General features: G+C 36.7%; 1 protein-coding gene across 1 annotated transcript in view; it reads left to right on the top strand.

Annotated features, from left to right (window-relative positions):
• The first annotated feature begins 2,115 nt into the window (after positions 1 to 2,115).
• The window catches only part of stk11 (serine/threonine kinase 11), a 54,804-nt gene continuing 45,170 nt past the window's right edge, over positions 2,116 to 11,749 (top strand). Inside the window, exons 1-2 of the mRNA XM_016256594.1 lie at positions 2,116 to 2,122; positions 2,234 to 2,291. Coding sequence (XP_016112080.1) covers positions 2,116 to 2,122; positions 2,234 to 2,291 — 65 coding nt within the window. The remainder of the gene's footprint in view (positions 2,123 to 2,233; positions 2,292 to 11,749) is intronic.

Below are 11,749 nucleotides of genomic sequence, written 5' to 3'. Positions count from 1 at the left end.
GCTGGTGGTTATAGGGGAATTAGGAAGGGGAAGAAAAGGGCAGATCTAAAACCCCCAGTTTTCATGCATCGCCTCTCATGTTGGCATAACTCGTATGCTGGAACTGATAGATGTGTGAGGAAAACGGCCTCTTCCATTCCTTCTCGATCTCAATATGCAAATCAGGAAGAAATGGAAGGCTCACCTGAGCTGGAGGGTTATGGCCAGAAAGAAAACGCTCATTGAGGTGACCTTGCAAAGTCATTTTCTTGGCCCGCTTCTACGGCAAGTCCAGCCTTGCCGTGGCGCGATCCATAACTTCCAACAGCTCATCATACGCAGGGCAGGAGGATTGGGAAGGCTCAGCCTCTTTGCCATCCTCAGACATCTCCTGCTCTTCCTGGGCCGAACCCAGCAGAGCACTGGCCCCCGGATCAGACAATGTTAGAGAAATAACATCATCCTCCAGCGGCTCTCTCTCATCCACAGCCAACGAGCGCGAGAGGGAAAGCCACTCTTTAAACTCATCAGCCAGGTCCACCTGCGGTCCCCACGAGCTCATTCTCCTCCGTGCCTCAGCAGCGGCGGGTCCTGAACCGCGTGGAGCAGACGGCTGCCCCTCTTTTCTCGAAAAAAGTGACAAACGAGAGCAGAGCTTTTTCATCGGAAAAAAGCCCACAATGCACACAAATCGCCCCCTTAAGGACTCCTGACCCAAACAAAAAACGCAGAGATCGTGTGTGTCATCAGGTGTCAAATAATGACGACACGGATGCACACATCCTCTAAACGTTCTGCTAGTGCTCGCCATAATAATAGGATAGAGATCGCTCTTACCACGTTCAAATGCACGCTTCAAACAAAACAGTCAGTGAAGACGAAGAAGAGAATGACCTGTTCTCCCGGCGCCTATTTATACTATAGTCGCACCGGTAGTGACGTCATGGGCTTCAGAGATGTTGCTCTTAGAAGGAGAGACAGCTTTTAAAACACCACCTAATGATTCTCCCTCCTCATTGTGGATCAGCAAAGACGCATGCAGTATCTCATCAAGTGAAATGATTTTAAAGCTTCTAGTAATGAGCTTTTGATGAGGGACACAATCCAAGAACACATGCAGAACCAATGATCATGACCGAGACGACACGTCCTAAAACCTAAATGTGTTCTTGTCTTGGGACAGCTTGTTTTGATCCACTTCAGTTGTTGACTACTGTATCTAACATTTCAGAAATATATCTCATTGAGCTGCACTGTTTATATTTAGCATTCATTTAAAATATATATTTGCAAAAAAGAATAGGAAGAAAAAAAATAGAACCATCACAGAAAATGCTAATGGTTTCCATTACAAACATTACAAACCATCAACTTTTAACCAATAAAACCATTAAAAATGGTTTTGTGTCGTGTGTTTTGGGACATATTCCATTAAGATGTATTGGTTTGACCAATTAGACTGCAAAAAAGATCTTCTTACTTAGTATTTTTGTCTTGTTTTCTACTACAAATTCTTGAATGGAGATGCATTTACTTGACAGGTAAGATTTGGTCTTGTTTGCTAAAACAAAACAAAACAGAGAGAGATCAAGATGTTGTTAGTTTTTGCTTAAATCCAGCAAAAATATATTTGCAAGAAAAGTAATTCAAAATCAATTAAGTAATCTCAATTGCTCATTTTAAGCAAAAACTAACATTTTGATCGTTTTGGGGGGTTTTTTTGGCAAACGAGACTCAATATCTGAAGTTAGTTCACCTGTCAAGTAAATGCATCTTGATTCAAGAGTGTTTAGATATTTGTAGAAAACAAGACAGAAATACTAAGTAAAAAGATCACTTTTTGCAGTGTATCCTAGATCTAGACATCATTAGTTTCCATTAAAACCAATGCAAGTCCCATTATAACCAGTAAAAGCATTGCACATGCTGTGATGGTGTCTATCCTATTGTTGTTGTTTTTAAGCAGGGCTTACATTCGGCACGCGCCACATATTTTAACACGATTATAGTACTTTAATCGTTTTCATGAGGTAAAGTTTAATCTCAGCATTGCATAAATCTCATTATAATTGCGTGCAAACGTCTCCGTGATAGTACAATGCAATATAAGCGGTGTTACACGCGTATAATCTCGATATGAAATGTAATGTATTTCCCGCTGCGCATGCGCAGTGCAGCGAGGGGAGGGAGGCAAACAAGATGGCGGCAGCCTTGAAGCAGCAGCAGCTGTGAAGAACAGATGCGAGAAAATAAGCGAAAGAAGAGCAGAAACGCGAGTCTCTGAGTCGTGCTGGTGATGATTGCAGCCTCAGGTCAGTGTGTTTGTGGAGTTTATTCTCGGTCAGAGATGAGTGTTAGCCGCCGCTAACGTTAACGTTAACCGCCGCCGATCAAACACGCTCGCTAGCGTCGACACAAACCGCCGTTTAGCGCACAAACACTCATCAAAACACTCTTATTCAGCTCCTGGCGATGTCTGGGGCTTTGGCTTTGATCGATTATCCGCATCACGTGATCAGATCGATCGGCAAACCTCTCGTTCTCTTCGTTTCACCTCAGATTATTGCTGTGTGAGTCTGGATTGTGTGTTTATCGGTCTCTGCTTTTATATTGTCACCCACTCCACACATTACTGAGGTAAACAATGCTATTCTGTGGTTACTGTGGTCCTTTACCATACTGTTTACACGCTACTTCAACCGATGCTATGGTAAGCTAGCGTAGCTAGCTGTCAGTGTAATCTAATGTGTGACCCTGGAGCACAAACCCAGCCTGAAAGCTGAATAAATAGCTTTCCATTGATGTATGGTTTGTTAGGATAGCACAATATTTGAAAATCTGGAATCTGAGGGTGCAAAAAAATCTAAATATTGAGAAAATCATCTTTAAAGTTGTCCAAATGAAGTTCTTAGCAATGCATATTACTAATCAAACATTAAGTTTTGATATATTTACGGTAGGATATTAACAAAATATCTTCAAGGAACATGATCTTTACTTAATATCCTCATGATTTTTGGCTTAAAAGAGAAATTGGTAATTGTGACCCATACAATGTATTGCTGGCTACACACAAAAAATAAATAAAAATAAAACCGCATCCAAAATAAAAGTGTTTGTTTACATAATATGTGGGCTTTTGCTGTGTGTGTATATATATTATATAAATGCACACACATGCATGTGTGTATATATTTAAGAAAAATGTTATGTATTAAACACATTTATGTATAAGATAAATTATATGAATATAAATATACATGTTAATATTTAGAAAATATATACTGTATGTGTGCATATACAGTACACGCTTCTGTTTTCTCGTTTGACTAAACCAATGTTTGACATGATTAGTAATTATTTGGAACAGCTCGCTCGTTCATACGCAGGAGTCGTTCTGAAGATTGTTCAGTCAGTCAGTAGATGAAGACAGACGTGTTTTGTGTTAGTTAGTTAGTGGTTCATCTCTACACAGGCCTGTCACGATAACAGCTATTTGTTGTGAGATATATTGCCCCAGAAATAATTGCGATAAGCGATATTATTGTCATTTTAAAGACCGTTTTATGCCACTGAGTATATAATCATAATGTAACGGAGTAATACACTTCCACTTCCAAATGACAACAAACTTATAATGAAGAATATTTAGATCATGGAAATTAAGTATCAAAATATTAGATGCCTTAAAAAACTTGAATAAATGGTAAATAAACATTTCTGACAAAAAGTGCAAAGTAACAAGTAGAGAAATGCGCACAGAACTTCTATGCAGATTTTTCCCTGACCGTCGTTTCTCTGTAAACTAAAGCTGCACACTGTTGCTGAGAAACACAAGCACTGCTCAGCACTCAGATGTGCGTCTGCACACACACACCGACCCCTAAACAAGGCCACATCTGCAGATCAAACTTGTGTAGAAGCATTTTTTAAGTTTGAACTAGGACCTCGTGACTACACCACGTTATGTACGAGAAGCTGCAAAAGGCTCAGGTGCAAGTGGAATGTAAAAAGCACGGTGACGTGTATATATTGCTTCACCAAAAATGTTTGAGGTCATGTACATATATTGCGCGATAAGTCGATATATTGATTATTGCGACAGGCCTATCTGCACACGTCGACTCAACTCAGTTTGAGTTATAAAGCACTTTTCACAACACACTTTGTTTCGAAGCAGCTTTATAGAAAGTCATGACAAATGTCAGTTTTTAGATGTTTTGTGTCCAAAATGACTGCATTTCTGAAACAATGTTTCAGTTTTTTCAGATGCGTTTGACGTACGTTTTGAACCAGATCCGATATTACTTATTAGGGCTGTGCGATATTGAAGAAAAATGCGATGCCTTGTTAAATTCTGCGACATTCGATATGCGACACAATATTACTTTTAAGTGTGTAAAATCAATTTAAATTAAAAAAAAAGAAAGAAATTATATAACCAATATATATTTAACATTTTTTTCTTGGGGTGTTAGCATTAGGCTACATAAAAAGTAATGTCACAAATCTGAAAAATGTCATTTTAACATCAAAGTAAACAACAACAAAAAATGAATTCCACTTAATTTACATCAGTTTAACTTTGCTTTTCGTTTATAACTTAAAGTACGCTTTAAGTACTTCACCACAGCTATAGCCTAAGAAGATTCAAACATGATTAAAGGCAAGTGAACAGTCAGTAAAAAGAACAAATAACAGTTACAAATAATATAAGCTCTAACAGAAGTATTCAGGTACAGAAACGTAATGAGTGTAAAATAACACCGCATAGTGGTCGACAGACGATGCCGATATCTTGGAAAGCATGGTAGCCGATATAGTTGTATTAATTTTCATTTAATATTTAAGAAATTTTAAATTGAATACATTTGTAAAATAAACATACTTATACTTATTCCACAAATTAATACATATTTAATACAAATATAATTAAAAAGGAAGTAAACTAACCAACAGGGCACTCAGTATTCTGGGAAGTTTGTGTGCATCGGGAATCACATTTTTTCAAATAAAGCCAAGGTAGCACTTATTTTACATGCAGCACACAGTGGAAATGACATGAATATGACCGTGGGTGAAAAGCATAAAGCGCAGCATAATTTGAAATCACGAATTTAATGTTTAAAGCATTCAGTTTGCACGGACCGATCGTCATACAGAGAACACGCGATCATGCAGGTCCCATGCACACTTCACAAAATCTCACAGCTGGATTCGACTAAACTTGCAAGGTTTGTGAAATTAGATGCTCATTAGTCGTTCAAAGATTTGTTTAAATGATGTAAATGCGTATTTGCTGAATGCTGAAGGCAAACGAGAAAGTATTATAATGTTTGCCTTTCTATTACTAACAATATAAAATCGATCGTTATAATACTTTTGTATACATTTTAATTCCTTCGTTTAACAGATCTATCGGATTATTAGACAGACGTATTAGATAATCCATATTAGACAGAACTGTTAACGACGACGCCGAGCAAGAGGAGAACGTAAGCACTGTGTGCTCAGGCGCTGCCGTTCTCAGCGCCGTCAAAATAAAAGTCCCGCCTAGAACGCATCGGCTAAACAGAAAAACTTAGCGGCCAATGCAGATATTTGATAAATGCCAAATATCGGCCGATATATCGGTCGACCACTAGTGTTCACTGTCTTAGTGTTCATCTTTCTTAGAAAGAACTGGGTGCATCTAAAAGGACAAATGTTTGTTATTTGACAACATTTGGTTCCCTTTTATTTCTTTTCTTCAAACTGGTGATGATTAATGTTTTTTTGTCTTAATTTTTTCTGCTTTAACTATTGGATTGCACAGTTGTTTGGGTGAGAGTTGGGTGTGTTTTCTGTCTGTTTGTAAATCATTTATGTTTGTGCATATATATTTATTTACTTTTCTCTCTATATATATTTACTTTAATCTTTCCGTGCAATTATAACTTTTTTGTGAATCTGTTTCATGCACGTTTGCTATAATATCAGTTTTATGTCTTTTAATAAAAGTGTAGTTAGTCAAAAAAACAACAACAGAAACTTATGATGTTAATGTTTTTAAAAATGTAGTATCTTCATGCCTTATAATTGCATTGATCAGATTAGAGCTAGACGATAGTAGAGTTACATTTGTGACGATATAAACAGGCAAATGGTTGACATTTGCTATGTATTGCTTTATATGAGTGTATTGCATGTATGAGGATAAAATTGTGTGTACAGTTAAATTAATTAAAATACTGTGCAGTGAAGCCACGGGCTTCTGCTTTAAATAGACGAGAGCGTTTGGAGCGGCTTCAAAACCCTTGTGTGCCAGGACACGTGTGTTTGGTCTTCTGCTTGTCTTGGTTGAAACTCTGTTAGAAGAACCGGCTCTGTGCCAAAACCAGTGACAAACTACATAGACGGCACCCTTATAAGGCAGCATCCTCACTCCAATGAACACACACATATCTCAGTATGATCTGAGTGTCTTAACATTTTTGCTGATACCACAATCATACCACAATACAATTAGGGACAGTACATGCCAAATTATAAAACCCATAAATATTACGTCACATGACGGAAGTGAAATGGCTTGTGGATGTTCAGGTTGACTTTAACTTCTTGACACTCGTCATGTTCGTTCTGCACTGTGAAATATAATCTCCATCTCCTCTTCTTGCCGTTTAATCACACAGAGCAGTTAAATTAATTAAAATACTGTGCAGTGAAGCCACGGGCTTCTGCTTTAAATAGACGAGAGCGTTTGGAGTGGCTTCAAAACCCTCGTGTGCCAGGACACGTGTGTTTGGTCTTCTGCTTGTCTTGGTTGAAACTCTGTTAGAAGAACCGGCTCTGTGCCAAAACCAGTGACAAACTACATAGACGGCACCCTTATAAGGCAGCATCCTCACTCCAATGAACACACACACATATCTCAGTATGATCTGAGTGTCTTAACATTTTTGCTGATACCACAATCATACCACAATACAATTAGGGACAGTACATGCCAAATTATAAAACCATACTACATTACTATAATACTGAAGGTTAAAATTGACTGATTTGTTTAAATCACACGTAATGAAGTTTTTAAAAGAATTAAGTTACAATTACTTCAGTTAGTTTTTTGCAATATAAACATTTAAATAGTGGTTGTCATGAAAACATGAATAAAACATTAAAGAACAGTAACACATTATAATGAATGTTATATGGTGCATATATTCAGCAAAATGCCCTCTCTACAGTTTATTTTTCTGGCTGACTAATGAGCTCATGGTCACCGAATATGTGTTTCTGAGGTAAATGTGACGTTACATTGTTTATAAGTCGTTATATTGAGGTCTTTGCGCGGCTGAAACACTGATTGAGCGATTACACGAGACGGGATACGGATTGTAAAGTTGTACTCTTTCTTTTAACTTACCTTCGGATGTTTAGTCATGTTTATTTTGTGCTATAACTAGTAATAAAGCGGAGGAGACGATCAGTTCACGTCTGTTGATCGAGGCGCTACAGCGATCTGTTACTCCACGTTAAACAGAGCCAAAACTGCATTTATTGTTTAAATACTGCAATACAATGGACAGAATTTGAAATCTGAGACTTTTTCATATTAAAAGTACCAAAGCACAATGTTTATTGTGATATACTGGATGGGAGATGCCCTTCAATGTTCCGTCCATTAACTGAAAACAGGCTAGACTAATCGATTCTTGGGATTTAAGAATCAATATAATTTTGTAAAAATGAGAACATGGTTGTATCAATAACATACCACTAGATGGCGCCATTGAAGAATCAGAATTGTATTGCAGGGAGCCATGTAGAAATATAAATGAACGTAGGGCTGGGCGATATAGCTAAAATATTTTTCAACAATATAATGTTTCATATTTGTTCGGTATAGATAATTATTGAGATTTTTATAACCTTTTTTAAAACGGAGCAACAGAAATATTTTTTTTTAATTTAACCACTGTATTTTTAAATTAACCCAATTTATTGAGACAAACCACAAATAATTTTTTGTTTTAACAGTCAAACGCAATAAAAATGTAACAAATATATAATTTCTAATGTTTTATGTGCAGATTAAATGGGTCTTAAGGAAACTTGTCTTGTCTCCCGAGGCCACAGGAGGGCGCAATGAGCAAAATAATGCAGCACATTTAAATTGTCAACGCAAGGAAATAAATGTTTATAAAAAAACTGCATTACGTCTAAATTAACTCCTATAAATCAAATATAATTTCGTAAATTGCATGAACAATTATGAACGAAACGCATCATGTATTCATGCATTGCTTAATACAAAGAGCCGAAGCGCTGATCACACAGACTGCATTTAAAAACATGAGACGCAATGAAAAGGAATAAACCTCCACAAATTCGTGACGTGTTTTCTAAAAGTTTAAACGGTTTTAACTGTGCATGGCTACATCTCTTGTGTGAGACGCGAGTGCAGCAGTCGTATTTGTCTATCTAAAAATGCGCTGAATATGCGTTCTGTGTGAATGGCTTGGTTTCGGTTTTAACCTAATCAAAATCTTCTTTGCAATGAGCTTCTATACTTCTCTAATATTTTGAATGAATAGCGCAGCAGCAGCGCGTCTCGTGGGCTAGACTAACAAAACATTAAAATGCAACAATGTCACTTACATCACTGCATCTCGTGCTCCACTGATGACGCTCCCTGACGCACACCTAACATTCAAATGCAAATGTTTATTTTAAATTCGACTAATATTCATACTTTATTCACAATCTCTTCATCACAGACAGCACAGCACTCATTTCAGCATGTGTTTGTGTGTGCTGTCTGCGTCACTCATAGCACGTGCCTATATCGTGCGTTATATCGAACGTTTTTTATATCGTCATCGAAGAAGGTGTATCGTCGATAAATATCGACACCGTTTTATCGCCCAGACCTGAATGAACGATGCATGGTTCTGCTCTAAGCATGAAAGTTACAAGTTTGTGAAAGGACTTCCAGTGCCAGGTAAACGTAAAGCAGATTATGAGTATACTTAAGATTCACAAATACCAAAACAACGTGTCTACAGCAGACGCGAGTGGCGCAATTTGACAAAAGCAAATAGAACCCAGTGATGTTCTCTGCTGTGGATGCAGCGCGACACGACAAATCCATGACCGTAAACTGATGCCGCGTTCTATTTCTGACGAACTCCAGCGCTCTGACACAGAGCAATTTCAATCATTCATAAGAGAATCATGAAAAAATAGTTTCCTCAAAAATATTAAGCAGAACAAATGTTTACAACATAATGTGATACTAATCTGAACATTGATAATAATCAGAAATGTTTCTCGAGCAGCAGATCAGCATATTATACTGATTTCTGAAGATCATGTGACACTGAAGACTGGAGTAATGATGCTGAAAATACAGCTGCACATCACAGAAATACAGTAGCCTATATGTTAAAACATTCAAATAGATCATTTAAATTGACAATATTACAGTGTTTACTGTATTTTTAATAAGTAAATGTAGCCTTGGTGAGCATAAGAGACTTTCCAAAAAAAAAAAGAAGGGGGTGGGAGGGCTTGAGAAAATGTTTCTCTACAAAAGGGGGGCCCGGCAGAAAAAGTTTGAGAACCACTGGCCAACTCAAACACACAATATTTAATTTAATTTAATTCATACAGGCCTACCTCATGTTGCACATTTGCACTTTTTGAGAAAACAATGGCACAATAAAAAAAGACTTTTCAGGTCTATGTCCAAGACCTTTTCTAGTTATATAAGGTTAAAATATTTTGCCTGTAATTTTTTTTCTTCATATTGCGATATAATATCGATATCGCCTGGACAGTGTAAAATATCGTGATATGAATTTTAGCTCATATCGCCCACCCCTAATTCCTACCACTTGTTAATTCATGCCTACGACTTATTCATTTGTGGCCATTGTCCATGTTTCATTAATTTGTTCCCTAGATAACCCATGATTTAACTAGTGGTCGACCGATATTGGTTTTTTTGACAGCCGATATCTTGGAAAGCAGGGTGGGCGATATAAAGCCGATATCATTTTATTTAATATTTAAGAAATTTTAAATAATTTGAAAATGGATAAAAAAAATAAATGTGTAAAATAAACATGCTTATACTTTAAATGACAAAGTATTTTTCACAAATACACAAATATTTAATACAAATATAATTAAAAACTTTTGTCCGTGGATAGAACTGTTAACGACGACAGCGAACGAGAGGCAGAATGTGAGCGGTGTGTGCTCATGCGCTGCCGCTCTCAGCGCCGTCAAAATAAAAGTCCCTCCACGAACGCATCGGCTAAACATAAAAACGTATCGGCCGATGCAGATATTTGAAAAATGCCAAATATCGGCCGATATATCGGCCTTGGCAATATATCGGTCGACCACTAGGTTTAACTAAAATGAGGGAACGAATTAATAGGTCGTAGGAACGAATTACCATCAGAGTTATTACCATTGTGAATCTAGCCAAGTTTATTTATATATTTTCATTTTTAAATCAAATTTTAATTTAACATGCATTTATAAGACCATACTTTATTATACTTTTTATTACCTTGTCAGTAAATGTCATAAAACTAATTAACGATGCTGCGTTGGTGGCAAATTTGACATCTTTCTCTCTTCTGAAATGAAATCAATCTCTTGATGTGTTTTGCTCTTTTGTAAGGCCATAGAAACACAATAGTGGATTTTTCTTTTGCTATTGCATCAAATGAGAATACAAGTTGTTGTTGTTTTAGTTTGCATTCACCGTTATAGAAGTTTACAGACTATGATGACTTCTGCTTTGAGAACCACAGAAATGTGAAAAGAGTCCATTGTGTTCTATGTGAAGAATACATGTGATGCTGCCTTAGAGGAAGGTGCTTGTAAAAAACAGAACCTTGTGACGCCTTCATAGGGCGCTCACTACAGAGTGATCACGATCACAGGGTGTTTTTTAGTGAGTCACACATCACAGCTCATGTTAATGTGTTGTGCGGATCCACATTGAAATCTATAGATGCACACAGATAAAGTGCAATAAAATAAACACTTAAATGTGTGTTTTGGATGTTTTTTTCCACTAGACTGAATGAAGACATGATATGGAAGCAAAACTGGCCAGTGCATGTAAATGGTTTCATTCTAATATTCCAGGTTGTCTCTCATTCAGGGGTGTGCGATATTGACAGAAAAATTGTATCTCGATATTTTCTGTGATTTTTATCGATAACGATAATTAGAGCGTGTTATTGTGCTGGTATCTTAAGGTCTGCCGTGGACAGCGGACTCCTAAAGTTTTTAATATTCGTCATATTCTGTGTGATCAGTTCACACTGATAGAAATGAATCTTTTTCAATAAGTTTAAACTGATTTTTACCTTTATAAAGCCATTCTTTCTAAATGTGTCCATTATCTTTTGAGTCAAATTCTTACATTTAATCAGTGAATTAGAATAATAAGACATTTGGGCTGTTAGCAAGCAAATTAAATCAGTATTAATAATTAAATCATTATTAAATCAGTTTAGATGTGTTTACACACAAGACATGAATGCATTTAACCTACAGTTACTAATGCATAAATAATGTGTTGATATATTAAACATAAAACCTTGAATACTGATATTTGAAATCATTTAAATAATAAAAAAGAAACTTTAAATGTGAAATAAATCACCAGTAGGTGGCAGCAAGTCACTGTTTAGGGATGCACAGAAATGAAAATTCTTGGCCGAAACAGAACAAAATAAACGCTGGGCCGAATACCGAA

Source organism: Sinocyclocheilus grahami, unplaced genomic scaffold, assembly GCF_001515645.1.
Source record: "Sinocyclocheilus grahami isolate Dianchi unplaced genomic scaffold, SAMN03320097.WGS_v1.1 scaffold1448.1, whole genome shotgun sequence".
NCBI classification, from domain to species: Eukaryota; Metazoa; Chordata; class Actinopteri; order Cypriniformes; family Cyprinidae; genus Sinocyclocheilus; species Sinocyclocheilus grahami.
The sequence above is the reverse complement of the archived record's forward strand: the minus strand, read 5'-3'. Positions and strand labels throughout refer to the sequence as shown.